Source organism: Choristoneura fumiferana, chromosome 28, assembly GCF_025370935.1.
Source record: "Choristoneura fumiferana chromosome 28, NRCan_CFum_1, whole genome shotgun sequence".
Classification (NCBI taxonomy): Eukaryota; Metazoa; Arthropoda; class Insecta; order Lepidoptera; family Tortricidae; genus Choristoneura; species Choristoneura fumiferana.
The window spans coordinates 721,836-746,110 of NC_133499.1; the positions used below are offsets into that span (position 1 = coordinate 721,836).

General features: G+C 42.5%; 1 protein-coding gene and 1 long non-coding RNA gene across 2 annotated transcripts; both read right to left on the reverse strand.

Annotated features, from left to right (window-relative positions):
• Positions 1-500: 500 nt before the first annotated feature.
• Positions 501-24,275, reverse strand: LOC141443980 (NADH-ubiquinone oxidoreductase 49 kDa subunit-like). The gene is made up of 10 exons (XM_074109425.1): positions 24,128-24,275; positions 21,272-21,387; positions 20,353-20,462; positions 20,022-20,223; positions 9,743-9,930; positions 7,957-8,120; positions 7,501-7,620; positions 5,006-5,135; positions 2,922-3,067; positions 501-1,936 (listed from the first exon to the last, which is right to left on the reverse strand). Exons 1-10 carry the CDS (start codon positions 24,223-24,225, stop codon positions 1,807-1,809), a joined length of 1,404 nt encoding a protein of 467 aa, XP_073965526.1. The 5' UTR covers positions 24,226-24,275; the 3' UTR covers positions 501-1,806.
• LOC141443981 (uncharacterized) lies at positions 12,282-16,297 on the reverse strand. The gene is made up of 3 exons (XR_012453104.1): positions 15,887-16,297; positions 15,472-15,696; positions 12,282-15,218 (listed from the first exon to the last, which is right to left on the reverse strand). It is a non-coding gene; the product is annotated as an uncharacterized lncRNA (long non-coding RNA).

A 24,275-nucleotide genomic window follows, 5' to 3' on the forward strand; every position in this document is an offset into this window, starting at 1 on the left:
GTGCCAGCAACTCGAAATTATACCACAGAATAAGTAATAGTATAAGTACAGAAGGCACGATCCTTATGCCTAGACGTCACTTTTGTACGGCAGTGAAGCTTCTGTACTTGTACTATATCTTATTCTGTGGTATAATTTCGAGTTAAAGAGGCGTGATTTTATGTATGTATAATTTCGAGCTGTCCATTTTCCATTTGCACTAAATACCAGTAAATCACATAAAAATCGGTCTAGCCGTTTCGGAGGAGTTTGGTTACAAACACTGTGTTTGAACGTAGAACGCACATGTTACTTAAACCACGGTTGCTTGGGAAATGTCAATTTCAATAAGATTGACAGCCCTTTTATAGGCTGCCGGAAAAAAACTCAACAGCGCGATTCAGCATTTCATTAAGACAAGATAGTGACATCTATCGATACAAAACTAAACTAAAATCACGGTTTAACACACTGTGACACGCGAAATTAGAAGTGCTGGATGACAAAATAAAACAAACCAGTTTCAAGTGCTGCCATCTATTGTCAAACAATTTAATTTTACTTTCTCTTTTTATCCTTTTTTTATACAATAGGGCATATTAGCACAAACCCATAACAACGTCATTCACTCTATATTTTGTCGCCATGACAGATCATGACCAAAGAGTATTAGTACCTTTAAAATCATGATATATTTATTAGTAACAAAATAACATGATATTTACATCGATATTAACGATAGAGATATATTTACATTTTTGGTGTAATGAGGGCTATCGCGTATGAATTCACCACTAGAGGCGCTAGTGTAGCGTGAGGTCTCCGAAATGTCAAATCTCATAGTTTTTGGATGAGGCTACTCGAGTTTATTTATAATTAGAATAATTTTGCGAATATTTTGCAATATCTGAAATTAATTATGGCAAATATGCGTTCCGGGGCAATGAATGTCCGTGTTTTGAGACAGTTTTGTCTTTCGGAAACCTTTGTCCTCCCTTTATTACGAACAAAACGGGGACTATGGAACACTGTGGCATGCTCGATATTTTTATGGTACGGCTTTAAGGTGTATTAAGTATGATTTTAATCTAAACTTTGCTTTCACGCCCGTAATAACAGACTTTGAAAGCCATACTTAAAAACCTCACGCAACAGTGCGCCATCTAGTGAGACAAAAAACGATAGCCCTCATTGAAATAATATGATATTATTGGCAGTTAAGATAGTCAAAACTGTTTAAGGTGGGGCCACATGCAGTCGCTCGACGCTCGTTTCTACTGTCTAATCTGCTCACGTGTCATTTAGCGATAAAGCTGAAAATGTTGAGCTTTATCGCTGGAAAAAATAACTTCAATTTCGGCAAAAACACTCTTATTTATTTTTAGGTTTTTCCAAACCGGAGGCAGATTTTATTTGACATTCATAGGTGCTTGTTATAGCCTAAAGTTAATAAAGATATTTTGACTTTGACTTTTATTCACTCCAATTTCTTTTATTTGTATGTACCACTGGCCTGCCACGACTGCTACTTAATGAGATTAAGAAATCAGCTTCCAAAGCCAAGATCATTCCTGCAAGCAGCCATCTTGTCGCTGCTGCTCGACGCGGCGACTTGACTCTACATTTTTGAGTCGCGGGAAATTCAAAATGGGGTCACGTGACCAGATTTATCGCTGCAAACGAGCGACTAGCGACTGCATGTGAGGGGCACCCTTAAGATTTTGTGCTAGTGCTGCACTCTGCCGGCAGAAATTTGCAGTAATATTCCCTAAAAGACGACAAAAAAAGGTTTCGTGTATATACTCTACATTGTTGGTTCCATTTGTTCTACCTGTCAATCTCTCCAAACACACAGTCCATAGTTCCGATTATGGCCACGATGTCGGCCAACATGGAGTTCTTGCCGACTTTCTCCAGAGCTGCCAAGTGCGCGAAGCCCGGCGCCTTGATCTTGCATCTGCGGACAAACGCCTTCGATTTATGCTTGCCTGGTACCTTTAGAAGCAAAATGGGTGAGTAGCAGCTTAATGTATCTATTCGAACCACTCAAAAATATGTTACCACGGCCTTTTTACCACAAACAAAACGCACAAAACAGATAGGTACAGAAGTCAATCTCATGTATGTATGTACTTCACTTTTCATACCTACGCTCGGCGGGCGCTCTACGTAGGGTTGTCGACTAAAAACTATTGTGGTAGTGGCACTTGTATCCAGTTGTTGTATTTATTGTTGAGAATGAAACGGAAAGAATGGAAATATAAATTAATAATAACTAAATTATTTTAATGTTTGTCATTGTTATATTACAAATTTGTCACAGAAAATATCTTGCGACGATTTCTACATTGGCGAAATGCACGATTATTATATTTTAGAGTGTAATAAATTCGCATTCTCCATTATTGCACAAAAAGTTCACAGACGCGTGTCTCAAGCGGATGGCACTCGCGCTCGCACTGGTCCCAACCGGTCCGAGATATCCTGTCCGTGAGCAGTGTCTATGTGTGCGTTGCTCGAGCGCACTTTGTATATAGATTGATTTCTATACTACCTATCTGTTTTGTGTTTTTCCGCCGAAATAAGAGTATATGCTACCTACACATTTTGGAAGGGTTAGATAAGTTCATATTTTTGCACTTTGACGTTAATAATGTATTTAAAAGGTTCATTACTGATCATAGATTTCACCATCATCATTATCTCGCTCTATATACGTCCTACCCGTCCCACTGCAGGGCATAGGCCTCCCCTACAAATGAGAGGGCTTGGACCATAGCTGCCACGCGGGCCCAGTGCGGATTGGAAACAACATACACCACAATATGAGCAGATTCCCTCACGATGTTTTCTTTAAACCGTTAACCTCATGGTAAATTTTATGCAGCAGGCGTCTTCACGCTGTGCAGTAACTGGCCTCGTTCTGTAGACGTAGTTCATACCTGTAGGGCTTGGAGCCCCCGTCGGAGACGAGGTAGACGCCGAACTCGCCCTTGGGCGCCTCGATGGCGGTGTAGGTGGCGCCCGGGGGCACCTGGTACCCCTGCGTGAACAGCTTGAAGTGGTGGATCAGCGCCTCCATCGAGGTCTGCAACAAAACAAGTCTCAGTCGACTCCGCACGGCGACAGTAGAGCCCTCTGTTGTCAAGTAGCTATTACTAGTAGTTCATGAATTCACCAAAAGATAGTAGCACTACTAAACACACTATTATTGAACTGTCAACGTAAATTTATTTTTAGCGAAAGTTCCTAACAGATAAATTTCTAGACTCAAAAGACATTAATCCTAGTCAAAGGTCAAGACCTCCCCGGCATGCCTGATCAGTGCCGCGAGTGTTACCTTCATCTCCTCGCGGGAGGGCGGCGTCAGCTTGGCGTCGTCAGTCTTGACCTCCCCGGCAGCTGGCTGCACTGGTCAGTGCCGCGAGTGTTACCTTCATCTCCTCGCGGGAGGGCGGCGTCAGCTTGGCGTCGTCAGTCTTGACCTCCCCGGCAGCTGGCTGCACTGGTCAGTGCCGCGAGTGTTACCTTCATCTCCTCGCGGGAGGGCGGCGTCAGCTTGGCGTCGTCAGTCTTGACCTCCCGGCAGCTGGTTGCACTGGTCAGTGCCGCGAGTGTTACCTTCATCTCCTCGCGGGAGGGCGGCGTCAGCTTGGCGTCGTCAGTCTTGACCTCCCCGGCAGCTGGCTGCACTGGTCAGTGCCGCGAGTGTTACCTTCATCTCCTCGCGGGAGGGCGGCGTCAGCTTGGCGTCGTCAGTCTTGACCTCCCGGCAGCTGGTTGCACTGGTCAGTGCCGCGAGTGTTACCTTCATATCCTCGCGGGAGGGCGGCGTCAACTTGGCGTCGTCAGTCTTGATCTCCCCGGCAGCTGGTTGCACTGGTCAGTGCCGCGAGTGTTACCTTCATATCCTCGCGAGAGGCGGCGTCAGCTTGGCGTCGTCAGTCTTGACCTCCCCGGCAGCTGGTTGCACTGGTCAGTGCCGCGAGTGTTACCTTCATCTCCTCGCGGGAGGGCGGCGTCAGCTTGGCGTCGTCAGTCTTGACCTCCCCGGCAGCTGGTTGCACTGGTCAGTGCCGCGAGTGTTACCTTCATCTCCTCGCGGGAGGGCGGCGTCAACTTGGCGTCGTCAGTCTTGATCTCCCCGGCAGCTGGCTGCACTGGTCAGTGCCGCGAGTGTTACCTTCATATCCTCGCGGGAGGGCGGCATCAGCTTTTCGTCGTCAGTATTGACCTCCCCGGCAGCTGGTTGCACTGGTCAGTGCCGCGAGTGTTACCTTCATATCCTCGCGGGAGGGCGGCGTCAGCTTGGCGTCGTCAGTCTTGACCTCCCGGCAGCTGGCTGCACTGGTCAGTGCCGCGAGTGTTACCTTCATCTCCTCGCGAGAGGGCCGCGTCAGCTTGGCGTCGTCAGTCTTGACCTCCCCGGCAGCTGGTTGCACTGGTCAGTGCCGCGAGTGTTACCTTCATCTCCTCGCGGGAGGGCGGCGTCAGCTTGGCGTCGTCAGTCTTGACCTCCCCGGCAGCTGGTTGCACTGGTCAGTGCCGCGAGTGTTACCTTCATCTCCTCGCGGGAGGGCGGCGTCAGCTTGGCGTCGTCAGTCTTGACCTCCCCGGCAGCTGGCTGCACTGGTCAGTGCCGCGAGTGTTACCTTCATCTCCTCGCGGGAGGGCGGCGTCAACTTGGCGTCGTCAGTCTTGATCTCCCGGCAGCTGGTTGCACTGGTCAGTGCCGCGAGTGTTACCTTCATATCCTCGCGGGAGGGCGGCGTCAGCTTGGCGTCGTCAGTATTGACCTCCCCGGCAGCTGGTTGCACTGGTCAGTGCCGCGAGTGTTACCTTCATATCCTCGCGGGAGGGCGGCGTCAGCTTGACGTCGTCAGTCTTGACCTCCCGGCAGCTGGCTGCACTGGTCAGTGCCGCGAGTGTTACCTTCATCTCCTCGCGGGATGGCGGCGTCAGCTTGACGTCGTCAGTCTTGACCTCCCCGGCAGCTGGTTGCACTGGTCAGTGCCGCGAGTGTTACCTTCATCTCCTCGCGGGAGGGCGGCGTCAGCTTGGCGTCGTCAGTCTTGACCTCTCCGGGCGGCATCTGGTTGAGGCACTGCTCGATGATGCGCAGCGACTGACGCATCTCCTCCATGCGGCACAGGTACCTGCCGCCGTCAGACAACAGTCAATCAATCAGTACAGGTATCCTTATTAGCGTGCACTGGATCAATTTCAGGGTAAGAAGTTAGTAAAGCGCCACCAACATAGGCGCTGCAACACGATACCTACCAGTTATATTGACAACGGTGTCGGTGATGTTATTTAATAGTAGATTATTGTCGTGGCCTGGAAGTAGGCAATTGCTGGCTGAGTATGAGTATTAAACGGACGAGTTAACTAATACGAAGCCAGCAATTGCTATTCCAGCCGAGACTAATATAAAGCTTTTCTCAAAAATGGTGAATATTCTGAAATAGAATAAACTTTTTCTCAAAATATATTGTAAAATTAAATTTTATTCCAATATTTTTCTTATGCTTTCCCGCCTTTTTCATTAAAAAAAAAACTGCAGGTGTATTTTTCCACCGAAAACACCACAAGCTATTTCAGACCCAATAGAAAAAGTCCGGAGTTCCAACAAAATATCTGATACCGGCCATTAGACTTGGCTGTACGTATACGACTTGTGCCAATATTGCCATGGCCTTTTTAACTTTAAAAAAAATGTGACTGATTGCAGGCGCGCTAATTCATTATTGTCGAGCTAGCGCGCCTGCAATCGTTTTAACTTTTTAATTTTTCGCTGACCATAAACTATGCACTTCACCTTCTGATATGTAAAGAATAATGTCAACTTTTACGGTCATTTTTGAGAAAAAGAATATTTTCTTATTCCTCATACTTTTTCTATGACAAATACTTTTAAACATTGTGAATTGCTGTCCTTCCAAGGCTATGGATAATCTTCGGCATTTTAACGCACAAAAACACAAATAACACTATAAAATACCACGCGCAAACAACGTTAAACTTTGACAGCAATAGACAGATGACATTTGAATTTAACGTTTTAAACTTTCGTGATTCTCACTCATGGTCAAAATACCAAATACGGGACTTATCACGCTATTTTTACACGAGTAATATTTACCTCGTTGTTTCGGCAACGTTACAGTTGCCGTGGTCACGAGTAGACTGAAGTGTGTCTGTTGGTACTATTAGAGATCAAGTGCGGGTAGATCGAAGAACTCGCGCTGCTAGGCAGACTTGACACCCTACACTTCAGTCTACTCGTGACCACGGCAACTATAACGTTGCCGAAACGTCGAGGTAAATATTACTTCTGTAAAAATAGCGTGATAAGGCCCGTATTTGGTATTTTGACTATTTGAATTTAATGTTACCAGTGCAAGAAATTAGTTCTATTGGTTTTCCGCAATATGGCGATGTTTTTTTATAATTCTGGTCAGCCTTTATGTTACTCCTGCCAGCTAAAACATCGGGACGGAGTTTAATGAAATTATACCAAATTTTTTAGATCAAGAATTCATATGAATAGATAATAATTCTGGAATAAAACATAGGATACTTATTATCCCGACTTACCGCAGGATCGACACAAGATTACGAAATGTCAATGGCTGGGCTTAGTCATGAAATTTGGTACGGTTGTTTTTAACGTCAACGAAAATAACGATAAAATTTTAGGAAATTATCTAAATTTTTTTCAACAGCCGAAACCACAATGAACGCATGCGAAGTTCCGGATTATTTCTGGTCTAGAATATTGCAACACATGGTTGGTTTACTTTGGACGAAAATCCCCGTAATCACGCCATTGTGTGTGAGTCTGTGTCTCACCGGTCGTAGCAGTCCCCGTTGGTGCCGAGCGGCACTGTGTCTGTGTGTGTCTCAGTCTCACCGGTCGTAGCAGTCCCCGTTGGTGCCGAGCGGCACTGTGTCTGTGTGTGTCTCAGTCTCACCGGTCGTAGCAGTCCCCGTTGGTGCCGAGCGGCACTGTGTCTGTGTGTGTCTCAGTCTCACGGTCGTAGCAGTCCCCGTTGGTGCCGAGCGGCACTGTGTCTGTGTGTGTCTCAGTCTCACCGGTCGTAGCAGTCCCTTGTGGTGCCGAGCGGCACTGTGTCTGTGTGTGTCTCAGTCTCACCGGTCGTAGCAGTCCCTTGTGGTGCCGAGCGGCACTGTGTCTGTGTGTGTCTCAGTCTCACCGGTCGTAGCAGTCCCGTGTGGTGCCGAGCGGCACTGTGTCTGTGTGTGTCTCAGTCTCACCGGTCGTAGCAGTCCCCGTTGGTGCCGAGCGACACTGTGTCTGTGTGTGTCTCAGTCTCACCGGTCGTAGCAGTCCCGTTGGTGCCGAGCGGCACTGTGTCTGTGTGTGTCTCAGTCTCACCGGTCGTAGCAGTCCCCGTTGGTGCCGAGCGGCACTGTGTCTGTGTGTGTCTCAGTCTCACCGGTCGTAGCAGTCCCCGTTGGTGCCGAGCGGCACTGTGTCTGTGTGTGTCTCAGTCTCACCGGTCGTAGCAGTCCCCGTTGGTGCCGAGCGGCACGTCGAAGTCCACCAGGTGGTACGCGTCGTAGGGCTGCGCCTTGCGGAGGTCCCACTTGATGCCCGACCCGCGCAGCATCACGCCGCTGCAACAACACGCCACGTCAGACACGCGCGACACACAGCGCCATCTCTCGTCACAGGTAACAATTACATGCTTGCGCAGGACCGAGCCGATCTACGTCTTTTTCGCTCTTTAGAGTGAAAATATTTCGTGGAGATAAAGAGTTTCTGATCGGTTAAAGCCGATTCCACGATGATAGGTTTATGAATAGTTAAGTAAGTGAGGGTTTTCACAAAGGCGAAATAGCGCTAGATGGCGTTAGTATCAAACGTACCTCACGATACTAACGCCATCTAGCGATATTTCGGCTGTCAATGAGCCCGCATTGTACGTAAAGTCGCAGCAGCAGCTAGTTCACCTGAACCCGTAATTAAGCGCGTCCTGAGCGGTCACGACCCCGATATCCTTGGTGCGCTGCACCCATATCCTGTTGGTTGTCAGCACGTCTTCCACTTCGTCGAGCCGCTCGGCGAACTTGCTCGAGAACTCGTAGATATCGTCCATTAAACCCAGAGGCATGTCCTAGGGACAAAGCATAAGAATGAAGACTCATACAACATAATACCAAATTCAACTCATTTTTAGCGTTCCGTCGGTCAACTATAGTTTTGCCATGTCTGTCTGTCTAATTCAAATTTCAAAATTCAAATCATTTATTCAGTAAATAGGCCGCAATGGGCACTTTTACACGTAATTGTTTTAAACTACCAGCGCTTGTCTGTCAGTCTGTCTGTCCATCCGCTACTAAGCAGAAACGAGTAGTACTAGAAAGGTGTAATTTGGCATGAATATACATATCAGTCACGCCGACAAAGTGATAAAATAAAAAAACAAAAAATATTATTTTTAGGGTAAGTACCTCCCATAGACGTAAAGTGGGGGTGATTTTTTTCTCGGCTAACCCTATACTATAGTGTGGGGTATCGTTAGATAGGTCTTTTGAAACCATTGTTGCCAGGACGATTTTTCGATTCTCGATTAAAATCGAGCCCCACCCCCCTCTAAAATCTAAACTGTTGGGTAGAACCATTTGAAAAAATTCAGGATGGTAGTAAGTACATCAAATTTACAATAAAAATTATAGCGGCTAAGATTGCTTGAGAATTGTTAGTAGTTTAACCTGTCCTCTCCCAGAGGCACAAATTTGTGCCCAAATTCCTTTGATCCTGTTATCCTGGGAGATGACAGATTAAGAGTGAATAGCAGCCTAAGATGCAAAATATACCTAAACCTGGAAGTTTCCGTACACAATACAAAATCTTTAGAAAAAATATTACCTACTTGATTTTTTAGCACCTAATGGCTACGGAAACCTATCTTGGGCGCGTCCGACACGTTCTTTTCCGGTTTTTGCATTTTGATAGTTCGAACAGATCGCTCCACCATACCATTACTTAATGGCGAGGTAGTCGCAAAGTATTGGTTAGGCTAGAGTGAATAGGCTGGCAATAAGCCAGTGAGTTACATCTTCTGTCTCATCTGAACTTACCATGAGTGAAAGGTTTATCTGGCACTGGCATTGCGTAGACTGAGGCTGACTGAAGTACGACGGAAAAGGATTATTCACTACACTCTTGCTATATCTATATCTTCTAGCAGTTTGCATTTTTAACCGACTTCAAAAAGGAGGTTCTCAATTTGACTGTAAGTATCTTTTTTGTATTTACTCGTATGTTAAGATGCGACCACATGCAAGTCGCTCGACGCTCGTTTGCAGCGATAAATCTGGTCACGTGACCCTATTTTGAATTTACCGCGACTCATAAAAAGCAGCGTCAAGTCGCCGCGTCAAACAGCAGCGTCCAGATGGCTGCTTGCAGGAATGATCTTGGTCTTGGAAGCTGATTTCTTAACCTCCTTTAGTCGCGGCAGTGGTAAAAATAAAAGAAATTGGAGTGAATGAAAAAAAATAACAATGTTTTTCCGAAATTGAAGAGGTTTTTTCCAGCGATAAAGCTCAACATTTTCAGCTTTATCGCTATATGTGACGTGACCAGATTTGACGCTGGAAACGAGCGTCGAGCGACTGCATGTGGCCGCGCCTTTACTCGATAATTCCGCCAATCGTGGACCCATTTTCAAACTTCTGTTTTTGTTCCTAGATTACTATTTTATACATAGGTATGTATAGCAGGTAAACTTACGATGGAAACTCCCCCCGGGCGTATATAGGCCGCGTGCATGCGAGCGCCGCTCACTCTTTCATAGAACTCCATCAGCTTCTCTCTCTCTTCAAACAGCCAGAAGAGAGGCGACATAGCGCCCACGTCGAGGGCGTGGCTGCCCACTGCCATCATGTGGTTTAGCAAGCGGGTTATCTCAGCAAACAGGGCTGAAGAAAGAACAATGATCTGAAATGGTGTATCTAACGTTCAGACGGTGGAAAGTAGGGAAGGGATGGAAGAAGGAAAGGGATGGATATAAGCAACTGTACGCCCTTATGCTAGTGGAATAGTGGAGCGTACACACCGAACACTATTGGACAGATCCAAGCCACAGGTATACTACACACAAAATTTGGCCCACCCTTCATACAAAATTACCGATTCTGCATACATTTGAGGGCCAGATTTTTTACCGTTCAGTATATATTGAGCACTGACTTGACTGTGGATGTATGTAAGCATATATTGTCGCGAAGGATCGCGAACCATAAATATTTTGTATATAGCAACATTATCCGAAGATTCAAATTGCCGCTATTTCTATAGTTGACTATGGTAAGCTGTCATTTGTTTTACATTCTTTGCATAGTTTACCTTCAAATGTTTCATACCAAATATAAAGTGCTAATAAGTTGTGATGTGATGTCCTGACTCCTGAGCTGATCTGAAAGCTAAGTCCTAAGTCCTAAGTTCTAAGTTCGAAGTAGCTAAGTACCTTGGTGGCTGATTAGCCAAGTGATTTACTCTAATAACGCAGTAGCGAATTCCCTTAATATATGATGAGGTACAACGATGTTAAAGCTAAGTTTTCCTATGGTCTTACGGTCTTACAAATCTGCTCGGGCTATGGCGGCCCAGTGGAGGAGACGGGTTATTATTTCGAGAGGTTCAATTGTGTTCAGACTCAAATTTTCAGTTATAAAATTAGAAATATATCGTTTATTGTTTTTTAAGTTGCTTAGGATATTATCACTGAAACTTGTGGTAAATACATTTTATTCTATTTTATCTTTTTTTCCACAATAACTTAAATTTTCTGCACAAAAGTCAGTTACGTGGTCAGGTTCGGATTATCCCTGATTACTTTGTAGTATTGTAAAAAATACAAGGTATAGAAAAACTTGCTGTTTAAAACATGGATTGAATGTTCATAATATGATATACCATGCATGCAAACATAAAAAAATTAGGACATTGATAAGACTATTTTTTTCTACATTTCCCGTTGTTCCAAAATACACCATCATTTTCGTAGCCACACTTATTAAGTATATTTTAAACAAAAAAAGAGGTCAAACCTCCTGTAAATCCTTTTTTAACTATAAGCAACTTTGAAAATAAGACTGCGTCAATATAACGTATAATGTTTATCGCAAGTCATAATTATTTATCTATAATTAATGTAATAAAGATTCAGTTAGATTTGCGTCAAAGATCGAGCGTCATTTTCGTTACGGTTGCGACTTGGTAAGTATTGGGTAAATAAATATAATGTTTTACTGGTGCTGTGTCATTTGCAGTTAAGTTATTCAATATTGATTTCATTTGCTTCAAATCTATAGGATATTTACTGCAGAGCCGCGAAAGTAAGAGCTTTTCAATTTCGTGGTCATCATTTTCGTGGTCCTATGGGCCACGAAACTGATTAAAGACCACGAAAAAGATGATTTTCCCTACAAGTAGAAAAAATACAGAACACTTTTTATAGAATTTTCTGCTTTTTACAGTGTAATCGTTTATGCCGTTATTGATTTAATTGATTTAAACGAAGAATGGTTGACCGTCAACAACATTTGCTCCAGGTGTGGTTATAGGAATTATGACCAGTGCGGCCAATTTTGTTAACTGGCGAGAGGTTCAAGAATTATTTTGCCCTGAATGTACGTGTGAAATGTATATATCTAAATATTAAAAGAAAACTTCGTCATTTAGAGGAGCATTTTGTTGTGTTGTTTCGTTGTAACATAATTTCGTTCTGGTTTACCGTAGACCTGCACGGGGGGAAGGTATTGAAAACTGTTTTGGTTTGTGAGTTGAAGTTATTAATCTTACTTTAATTAAGTAATTTCTAGATAGTATTTAAAAGGTTACAAAAATGACAATTTGAAGTCGTCATTTTCGTGGTCAAGTTTTAATTTTTTTTTTATATAGATATCGATTGTCTATTTCTGTTGATACCTGATTAATTAAATAATGCTTATTCGTTTTCTCATTATGATCGGATTTTCATTCAAATAGTACAATTATAAGATTTTAAAATAAACAAAATGTTCTTTTTCGTGGTCTCGATGCTCATTTTCGTTACCGTTAAAATTGGATTTTTGCTTTTTTTAACCAAAAAACTTTATCGATCTCTTATAATATAAAGCATCTTATCGGTACATATCCTTATGTTCAAAATAAAACAGACCACATCAAAATGTGTGTTTTTATTTCTGGAACATTTATCTTACACCTCAAATAATTACCCAGACATGGTGTTATGGAATTAATAAGGAGCAAAGATTGTAGAGCCAATTATATATATTTTAGGAAAAGAATTACTTATTCACACAACCAATGTTTTTTAGTGACATTCAGAATCGATTTGTAACTAAGGCAACGTATTAGCAAAGTACGTCACACTCCCGGGCGAGGAAAGCCGGGAGGCTACCCAAGTCAAATTCAATTTAGTACAAAGTCGAACAAGTGCTGTGGCAACTTAATTTCTCGTCTCGGTCGAGTGTAAGGAACGTCAGTCGAGTCGTTGGTATCAGTCACCGTTCGAGTTGTGTCAACAGTAGAGTCTTCGTTTCGTATTTCTAAAGGGAAAAGTCGTTGTACTGGCCTGATACGCTTTCCAGCCGCGGTCCGTACCTGCGCCACTCGCGCGACACCATCGGCGCCAGGAAATAGGTCTTCGATGACTGCCAGTGGCCACGTCACCCGCTTGTTTTCTGTCTCTAATAAAACGATGTCACCTATTTGAATTGGGACTTGACTCATTTTGTCGCGTTTTTGTATAAGTGCGCTGATATACTCATCTTTAAATCGTTTTCGCAAATCTTGTCGTAGATTTTGACAGTATCGATGTCTCATGTTTAAAATGTTTCCATCTACTTCATCCAAATCTGCTACAGGTCGAGACGGCAGTGGCTGGGTGAACATTGCAGGTGTCAACGGCTGTAGCTCCTTTTGATTGCCTACATATGTGAGGGGCCTGCTGTTTATTACTGCCTCGCAATCACAGAGTACAGTCTGCAACTCAACTAGTGTGAGCGAGGCCTTCCCTAGGACCCTGCGCAGGATTTGTTTCAAAAAACCAATAATTCTCTCATAGAACCCTCCCCACCACGGCGCAGCCGGAGGCAAGAAATTCCATTTGATTCTGGTAATAAAAGAGAATCGTTGAATTTCATCCCAATCCAGGGTTCCAAACGCATTGTCAAGTTCTCGGAAGTTAGTAGCATTATCGCTAAACAACTGTTCTATTCTGCCTCGCCGTGCGATAAAACGTCTTAACGCCATCAAAAAATCTCCTGTAGACAATGTCTCTACCACTTCTAAATGTACTGCACGGTACGTGGCGCACGTAAACAATACTATCCACGCCTTGGTTCCAGAGCGAAGAACTAAAGGGCCCGCCAAATCCACACCCGAGAATTGAAACGCTGTGTTAGCCTCCATACGTTCTACAGGTAATACGCCAGTGGGCGCTTCGCAACGTTTTGTTTTAAATCTCTTACACCTTATGCATAGATGTATGACGTTACGAATTAATTTTCTAATCCCAACAATCCAATAGGTTTGACGTAGGCTATTGAGCAACGTTTGGGTTCCAGCGTGTTTCAGCTCGATGTGACGCCATTCGACAAGACGCCTGACAATCGTCTCTGAGCCTGGTAGCACTATGGGAAACTTAAAATTGTAATTTTCAGTTCCCAATGACAGTTTTGTGTTTAAACGTAATATATTTTTGTCGTCAATAAAGGTTTGTAATTTTTTATTGCTAAGTAAACAGTCTTTGTGTTTTTGTTGAATCAACCTTACGAGTACATTCTCTGCGTATTCAAACTCATCATATGTCAATTCTCTGGTAACTGATTTTTTCTTTAAACGCAACATCCAGCATATCATTCTGACAATTTTAATGTAACTTGAGAAATATGTGAACCTGTCTAAAATAGATTCTTCTTGTATAAGCATCGCAACGGTACCAGTTTTCTTCCGTTCGTCTTCGACCGCTGTGGAGTTGACAGTGAAGTCTGTAGTTGGCCAACTATGTTCGTCTAACAACAACCACGACGGGCCTTCCCACCAACGACTTTCGAGGAAACCTTTAGGGTTCACACCTCTGGAAGGTAAGTCTGCGGGATTTAAATGACCAGGTACATGTCTCCAGGCAGTGGTGGAAGTCATGGTTTTGATCTCCTTCACCCGATTATTGACAAACACGCTCCACGGGCCGTCGCCTTTAATCCAAGTTAGTACGACGCTAGAGTCTGACCAATAATACACGGAGCAGTTCGCTATCGCTAGTGATTCGATCGCAGTAACTGCAAGTCTACTAGCCAGCGTCGCAGCAATCAACTCTAGTCTCGGGATAGTAATTTGCTTCACCGGCGTTACCCTTGCTTTGGCTAGTACAAGACTCAGGTTAACTTGCTCACCAAGTTTACTTCGCAGGTAAATGCAGGCTGAATAAGCTTCCTTACTTGCATCACAAAATACGTGCAAAGAGGTTTCACACTCTTTTATGGGAGCACGCGTAAGACGCCTGGGAATTATACAATCATTTATAAGGTAAGCTTGGTCTAACCATTTCTTAAATTCTTTAGCCAATTCTTCGGGTAATTCTTCGTCCCAGGTAAGTTTTCTACACCATGACTTTTGTATTATCATCTTTGGAACAATTGTAGTCGGGCAGGTAACACCTATTGGATCGAAAACCCTTTGAGCAATTGACAATAGCGTTCGTTTCGTTAGCTTTTCGCTTATATTTTTGAAATCAACGCTACAATGTAAGCTATCTTTTTTGACATTCCACGTTATTCCCAATATCGAGGTATTTTCAACATTATTATCCACCATTATAGGACTTGAAATCCAACCTCGTAGATCAAACATACCATTCATCATTACGTCTTTCGATTCACGAATGAACTTTTCCAGCTCTTCCTCTGATTCAAGGCTTGTGACACAGTTATCCACGTAAAACGATTTCTTCAACTTTATCGCTGTCTCTTTCAAATTATCTGTGCAGTTGTCCAAGTGATGGTTGATTGTAGCTACTAGATGAAATGGGCTCGACGTTACTCCAAATACAACTCGTCTATGACGATAAGTAACTAGCGCTCTGTTTCCTTCATCATCAGTGGACCACCATAGAAACCGCAGATAATCACGATCTTCCGGGACAATCGAAATTTGAAGGAATGCCTTCGCTATGTCAGCAGTCACACCAATTTTGCTCCTCCTGAAATTTATCAAAAGATTAGGAATTTTTTCGAGAAGATTGACACCTTTTTCTAAACACGAATTTAAAGAAATTCCGTTCCGATCCTTGGCTGACGCATCAAAAACCGGACGTAACTTAGTAGTCAAACTAGACTCCTTTATGACCGGGTGGTGCGCCATGTAATGGCCTTGGATAGACTGATCTGGTGCTACTTCGATTATATTTAACTGCAACCATTCACGGAATACTTTATCGTAATTATCGATCTTACCTAAATGTTTGAGGCGACTCATAGCAGAATCTAATCTTTTCTTAGCGAGGTCGTAGTTCGTTTGTGGACGTGGGACGTCTCGCCATGGCAAACAGACTTCATACCTGCCTTCTGTGTTGATATGGACATTTTCTTCGAAAGCCTTAATGACCTCCATATCGCGAGTCGACTTAAGTGTTTGTTCTGCAGGATCCCTAATGCCTACAGCTTCCAGACTCCACAAATCTGAAATGTCAAGATTTGTTAGGCTATGAAGGGTAGTGGTCACGTTTGTCATGGAACCTTGAACTCCCGTAACGGGGCCTTGTATAGTCCAACCCATAGTCGTCTTAATAGCCGTCAAATTGTTTTCAAGCTGTACAAAGTCTGTCGTAAAAAGTGAGCCAGAATAGTCAGCACCAATGAGTAAACTTACGTCGTCAGGAGAGTCCGTACAGTCATTTAGTACGATGCCGCGTTGACGCAGTTGCCCAAGTAATACGTTACATTTTAACTTTGGTAAAAAACTACAAATTATATCTTTATCTAAAACACATAAATTCATATAAAAATTTTCGTCGAGATTTTTGACGGAAATGTCATACACATGACACGTCTCTTTTTTCGTCTCGATCCCGCCGAACAAACTATGTGTTAGAACCTCCTTTTTTGTAGATTTCAGTCCAAGTTTTTTGACTAAATCCTTTGTTATGTACGATCGCTGGGCACCACTATCGATAAGAGCTCGTATCGGCATCTCTTTCTTGTCATGCACAATCTTCACGACAACAGTTTGTAGCAACGTTGTTGATGATGCAGACTTTGTATGGCATGACAAGTTACTATGCTCTTGCTGTTTTCCTGAGTATCGTTGGTGTTCTTCGCCGCTAATTCTGTGCACATGATTGTAAAGTGCCTTTTTTGACAGAACAGGCATTTGGGAAAACTCTTACATTTTTTTGTAATATGATTGCTTTTTAAGCAAATTGAGCACGCTTTCTTGCTTTTGATGTACTCTAGACGTTCTTTCAGCGTCATCTTAGCCGCCTTATGACACTCTACGGCAGAATGAGTATCTTTGTCACACCACACACATGATGAACCGTTTTTCCTTCCATCCTTGTCTTGTTTCAACTCCGTTACGAAGCAGGCGGTGGGTGGCATGGATTCAACTAGGGATACGTCATTGTAGTCTCGCCTTGCTAGTTGTATTCTTTCCGCCGACTCCACTTCTTGTCTCAAAAACAGCATTAATTTGGACAGATTTCTGGTTTCCGGTTGAGTGCGATGCCAGGCACGAAGAATTTCTTCCGGCAAAGCAGACTCGATCATGGGAAAAAGCATGATGGCATACTTGTCAGTTGTCACGCCGAGTGTTTCTAGTGCTTGAAGATGCGTCTGGAGGTTATCGTAAAGTGCTGTTAAATTATTTGCAGTTCCTTTTTTCTGCGTCAATGCAAGCAATCCTCTGACATACGTTTCGATGAGGACGTCATCTCGTGCAAATCTAGCCTTTAAAGCTTCGACTGCCTTTTTATAATTTCCCGCAGAAGGTGGGTAACTTTCGACGAGCTGTCGCGCGGCGCTGTTCACGGTCATGGACTGGAGAAGATATTGAAACTTGTCGCAAGCGTCAATGTGGGCGTCTTCGTCTATCTTCTTAAATTGTCCCCAGAACTGCAGCCAGGACTTTATGTTGCCATCGAACTTGACGAGCTCCAACTTTGGCAATGTAGGCAGACGTTGCTTGCCCGTTGTGGGCTTCTGACTCGATTCCGCTGACAATAATGAAGATGCACTATTTGTGCGCGGTAGGGTTTTAGAGCACATCGACTTGACCTTGTGCCAACGTAATTTGTATAACATGGACTTATCTTGGTCTGCTTCAAAAAGAGCTTCGTCGAAGTCCTCAGCCGCGCACCACTGGTCCCTTACTGCCGCTTCTACCTCAAAGAGTTCTGAAGCAGTTTCCGACAATAACTCAAAAATTTGGCCGGCAGTATCTTCTTTGCCTTCAATGGCCTTTTCTATTTTGTCGGCAAGGATGGTGAATTCTCTCCTACATTGGGTACGCTTCCGTTTCAAATCCATGTTCGGGTTTTATTTTTAAGTCACGGTCGCCAGATGTTATGGAATTAATAAGAAGCAAAGATTGTAGAGCCAATTATAATATATATTTTAGGAAAAGAATTACTTATTCACACAACCAATGTTTTTTAGTGACATTCAGAATTTATTTGTAACTAAGGCAACGTATTAGCAAAGTACGTCACACATGGTAAGGTAACGGCGCCTATTACCGGGGGTATCGAAATCGACGGCCATCACCGCGGCAATTTAAAAAACGCATTTTATAATCAAACCGAAAGATTTATTAAAAAATATATTTTACAAGATAAAAGCTTATTTAGTCGACTCACGGATCTATTAGCGCTAGTGTATGTGAATGAATCAAAGATCTCGCAATTCGTGATTTTCCGAAATGGCACCGACGGAAGAGTATTTGCCATACTAACGCGTGACACCACATACAAGCAGACTCGAATCTTATTTAGTGTTTTACAAAATAGTTATGGCAATTGAACTAATGTTATGGTTTTTCAATGGCTTTTTATAGTTTTTTGTACGAGTTCTGAATACTTTTTGTATATTTTTTGGCCCGGAAATACGATTAAAATGGAAAATAAAATACAGCGGCGATAGGCGCCATTTTTAACTGTTGATTGTAATACCGTGGTATATCACGGTAATAGTTAAAGTGGTAGTTTTGGTTGTTCAAGCTTGTTTTTGGTATAAATTATCGTTTATATAATTTGTTACAGTTATTCCAATCTTGATCTATTCACGCTTTTAAAAACTATTTCCGTGGTATGAAAAGTATTAACAAACTCTTAATTTTTAGCAAAAACTTCAATACTGAATTTGTAGTTTCTATAGAAACCGTTATTTTGCCAAGTTGTTTAAATATTGCGATGAAATGTTATATTTACTTACCAGTTATGTAATTTTGGTTATATGCCAAGGATGTAATAAGTACATTTGATTTGTAATTCAAACACAACTCTATCCTATAGTTTTTATAGGTCGGAATTAGATTTTACAACACTCCAAATTAAGCCAATTAACGATGGTATGATCACATAACCCTCGGTAATAGGTAGAATGTTTGGGAATCTATTATCGACCCATTCAATTGTCTTTGGGTCGGTAATAGGTTCTTAAAGAAGTCCCTATTACCGAGTGACATTTTATTTTTCTGTTAAAATAATTCACATTTAGGGTACCGTAAGTGCAGATTTTTTTGATAAAGTTGTGACTTTTACTCAGCATGCATACATTAAACTATTACTGGTGGCATAAGCATAATTTAAATACAATGGGCTGGATACACTATTCGAATCATACTTTAGTTTTTTATTTAAATTTTCTCAAAAAATATTTGGTGTACAATATATTATACAGAACCAAAGCCATTACCTTTTCTTAATCCCTCGGTATTAAGTTCCAAAACATGTGTTGGGTTCCTTTTACCGATGGTAGAAAATTGCCGTTTTTTATACCCTCGGTAATAGAAGCTCAATTTGCGGTAATGGAATCATAGCCTGTCCATTACCACGGTAATAGAAGATTTGGGTATTTTGATTTCAATAATTATTTTATCAAATACTAATAACTAAAACGAGCCCAAAAAGTTAAGACACTGAAAGTTCAATAAACGCTCTTAAATAAAAAAAATATTCTCGTTTGTTAAGGAGCTTTGATACCCTTAATTTTTGGGACTCATTTGAAAACTTCCTTAAGTACCGCGGTAATAGGCGCCGTTACCTTAATATGTCTTTCCTATCATCATTGTGAGAAGGCATGGCAATATGTCTGGCTATTCATTCTTATGCAGGAGGCATGGCAATATGTCTTCCTATCATCATTGCGAGAAGGCATGGCAATATGTCTGGCTATTCATACCTATGGAGGAGGCATGACAATATGTTTTCTATCATCATTCCAATGGAAGAAGCATGGCAATATGTCTTCTTATCATCACCAGGAGGCATGGCAATATGTCTTCCTATTTAAAGTCGGTATGGATATATAACTGGTTGTTGGCTTATCCAAATTGGTTTGAAAGCTTAGCATTAACACTTCAACTATTATCAATGGTATGTGTATGTGGCTTCAACTGCGGTTGAAGTCATAGTGACTACTTTTACTACAGGTGGTGGACATTTGGGGAATAAATATCACCTATATGAGCACCAGGTTAGCGCCTGAGTGAATTGTACATAGCTGAAGAGTGCGGACATCACAGGAGATAGTTTAAGGTATGAGATCATGTTATTACTATTGCAATTTCCATCGATATTACTATTGATATTCAGATGAATTAGTTGTCATGCTCTTTATTGGGTTTTAACCTGAACCCTGGCAATTATCTTTATGTGGTGCGGTTAATAAGCGAAGCAGATATTGATTACAATAACCATCACAATAACACAAAGCGCCACACATATTGCACATGGCCAGTAGTTATACACCGTGTATAGCGGCAACAGCGCACTCTACCGTATACTCACTGCGGATGTACTTGGCGCGCAGCGGGATGTCTATATTGAGCAGTTTCTCTACGGCCAGCGAGTAGCACTGCTCGTTGCACATCATGGACACGTAGTCCAGACGGTCGAAGTAGGGCAGCGCCTGTGTGTACGTCTTGTACTCGATCAGCTTCTCCGTGCCGCGGTGCAGCAGCCCGATGTGCGGGTCGGCCGCACGCACCGTCTGGGAGAAAAACAAAGAGGGTGAGTGAGATAGTAGTCTGACCTATCCGTCTAACTCCAGCACGAGGCCCAGCACTACGTGCGGCGCGGGGTACTGGGGCCCTAAGAGTGAGTGAGACAGTAGACCGACCTCTCCGTCTAGCTGGAGCACGAGTCGCAGCACGCCGTGCGCCGCAGGATGCTGGGGCCCGAAGTTGAGCACCATGTTGCGCACCTGCTTCTCAGAGGGTGTTATGATGCCTGCAATCCACAAAGAATTTTGGTCACCTATTAACTTAAGGTCTGACATATATCTGCATCTATTTGTTCTGTCAAATGCGAATTATTCCATAACACAGTATGTTCAATTCAGGCATGTAACGGATGTGGGTTTATCGGAACCGTAAGCGGAACAAGATGTTTTCAATTTAGTTTATCGAAACCGAAAATGGAACCGGAACCAGAATCGGAGCCTGAGTGATAGATGGACGAGATCTTAAGGGTAGGTCTACTAAACCTGAGGGCGGCTGAGGGCCGTAGCGTAGCGTTGTGATTTGATGCAATCATCTCAAAAAATGAATAAGTGCTTGGGTATTCTGGTTTTAGTGTGGTGTAAAGTGCATTGCAGTGCCTGTGGGAGAGAATGAGTTCGGAAACGGACCAAATTGTCCCCTGTGTGGACTCCAAGGGTATGTCTGTAAAATTCTATCTAGTAATAGCATGCTTTCAGTGCGCTTTGGTAAGCTCGTCCAAACTGAAGATTGAAATATACGGCAACAAGATGAATGTACGTACATTAAATTATAAAAAAATACTAAAACATATCTCTCGGCTTGCCATAGTCTGATACCCTAGGCACGCCACTGGGCTGAGGGTCTATTGCGTAACGTTTCTAATACTCGCGGTCACAATCAAATGATAGTTTTTGCATATAAATACTGTCATTAGATTCAAAATTAACGGAAACGGGACCGAAACGGATGTTGAATATCAAACGGCGAAGTTCCGACTTAACGGAAACGGAATCGGAACTCCGTAACATCCCTGGTTTAAATATATGGTGGCTGTACCTGAATATGGCGGGTGTTTGATAAGTGAAGTGACCTCGTCAGGGTACATGACGGCTCCATCGAACTGCTTCACATACTCCTGGTCCGGAAACCAGCGGTGCGCCGCGCGGACTGGCCTGGAAAGCACGTCTGGCGGTAAGTCTACTAGCGTAGACTGTAGACTACTTTTAAATTCAAAGTTCGTATCGTACTGTCCCTCTCAAACCGTCAAATGCCGCAAATATGCCTTTCTTAAGGACAACTACTTTTTTGCGGCACTTGCGGTCGAAACCTTTGGGCCTTGGTCGTCCGACACAAAAAAAATTATGAAAGAAGTGTCGGACAAACTAATTGGCATATCTGGCGACCAAAGAGCAGGCTTTTTCTTCGCCCAAAGACTGAGCCTTGCAGTGCAACGAGGCAACGCCGCTAGCGTCTTAGGCACAATGCCCCGCGCTGCGCTGCCTTTGGATGAGGAAGCCCGTTTTAGTTAATTTTATATGTTTTTTTATTTTTATTTTTATGTAAAAATCTCTCACTTGTATTAAATACCTAATATGATCGTCAGCAGGACGGCATACGAAGTTCGAATTTTGCACTTCGTTGTCTGTTGAAACATAGTATGAGATGAGCAGCGCTAACTGCGCGCGTCGCGTGCGACGCATTGTACCATCAGTCAAACATGTGGTCTACCACCCTAAACTTGATAATCGTTTGCATGTCATTAAACAATAACGCCAATAGACGTGTCTGTCAATTTGAAAGTTCGACTTTAGCGACACATTCGTTTGATAGGAACTTCTCGAAAATACAAACTGAGACATGGATGCACAGAAAACCAGAAAAAGAGACCAGCACTGGGAATCGAACCCAAGTCCTCAGCATTCCGTGCTGCGTGCTATAACCCCTACACCACTGCTGGACAGGAATCTGGACACGAATTTTTCCTATGCATACATCTCAGGTTGCCGCTCACCCAGACAAGATAAGAGATGTCGCTACTAAGCAATCAAATTCGATATGGTTTCACGGGATAGCCGTAAAAGTAACAAATTTGGAGTTGAAATAAACAATACAAAAAGCATTGACTTATATTCTACTAGTACATATATATCGATGACAAAAAGACTCCAAAAAAAAAAACAATCATGATAGGCACTTGTTTAAAAATTGATAGACCACTTATTTGGCTGATGTTTTTGAAATAATCATGTATGTCAGGAAGACCATAATAATATGTGATTTTCCCACTAACGTCGATAAGCCAAGGGCTACAAGAAACACAGGGAAGCTTAAAGTTCCGTCTTACAGACTGGCTAAAACCAAAAAGTCGTTTCTGGGAAATTGCATACGTTTTTATAATAAAATGCCAAAAAAAATTAACTACAAAACTAAATAGCGGCTTTGACAACACATCTGTACTCCAAATTTCATTTATATCTTGTAGTTTTAGAGTAAAATGCCTGTGACATACGGACGGACGGACAGACAAACAGACGGACTCGACGAAACTATAAGGGTTCCGTTTTTGCCATCTTGGCTCCGGAACCCTAAAAAAAGATATAATAGGTATACCTATTCGATGACAATGCCAATACCTAAGGCCCTACAGTCAACAAAAAGCACAGTCGGTATAATAAACTCGTAATAAAAAAATCCATACTAATATTATAAATGTGAAAGTGTGTGTGTTTGTATGTTTGTCCGTCTTGCACGCCGTAACGGAGCGAGACGGATCGACTTGATTTTTGGCATAGAGATAGTTTATGGGCCAGAGAGTGACATAGGCTACTTTTTATTCCGGAAAAAGACACAGTTTCCGAGGAAACAGCGCGCGATAACCGAACTCCACCCGGGCGAAGCCGCGGGCAAAAGCTAGTTTATATATTTTGAGCAGAAACTTATTTCTCATAACTTTCGGTTTAAAAGAAAGTATGGTACCTAGTCGGTTTTATTATTTTTTGAAGGTGCATCAAGGTAAGTCTGGAAGGCGTATAAATACCAGTTAATACTTAAGTACGCAAATATTATGATATACAATATTTCCACAACTTGAGGAAAATAGTTGTGAAATTTGATGATAAATTCATAAAGTGCCTTTTCATATAGGAAGCAAGTCATGATGACTGCCAAAAAATATATCAAACTTGATAGTTTGATAACAGATATAAAATTCAAATCTCAATTCAGTCAAGGATATATAATCTAAAGCCGAGTATAGACTTGCAAGAAAAATCGTGCAAGTTGCATTACATTGCGGCGCTCCATTAACCACTACAAACTCGTTGGCTTTACTTTACGGCCTCGGCCTTTACGGTAATGCAACTTGCGTGATTTTTCTTGCAAGTCTAAACTCGGCTTAAGGCTTATTAATGAATGAGTAGTGTCTGCCCGCGACTTTGCACGCGTGTGATCATCGGTAACCTTAGTTCTATGCGGATATCATCAATAAAAAAAAATAAGTATCCAAACTAAATTTTTTTTTTAAACACTAGCCCATTATATGGTTCCCGCGGGCATGTGATAAATAAATACTTTGCAGACGAAGTCAAGTCACCAACAACTAGTTGTAATAAATAAACAAACTGCAGCAGGGCTACTACGAAACTCGAAGTTCGTGTCGTTCGGTGCCTCTACACTTATACTATTTAATACGAGAGCGAGAGGGACGGTACGATTCGAACGTCGATTTTCGAACTATGGCCTCGCCGCAAATTCGTAAGTTTTTGTTAAGGATAGATGAAAGTAATACATCTCACTTTTCGATCTTCGATTTTCTATTATAATTTCTAGACTATAAGGTATGTTTTAGTTTCACAACACATTAAGTAAATCGTTTGCGTTTTTAATTAAAAAAAAATTGAAATGGATGCTTACGTTTTTAAGTTGAAAGCTGCCAGTTTGTCTTTAAATAGTATTTTAATTGGACCCATTTTGGAAGATTTCCGAAAAAAAATATTAGAGACCTTAGACATTCTTGTTTCGGTTCGCGGGTTTGTTGTAACGTGGTAACGTTGTAACTGGC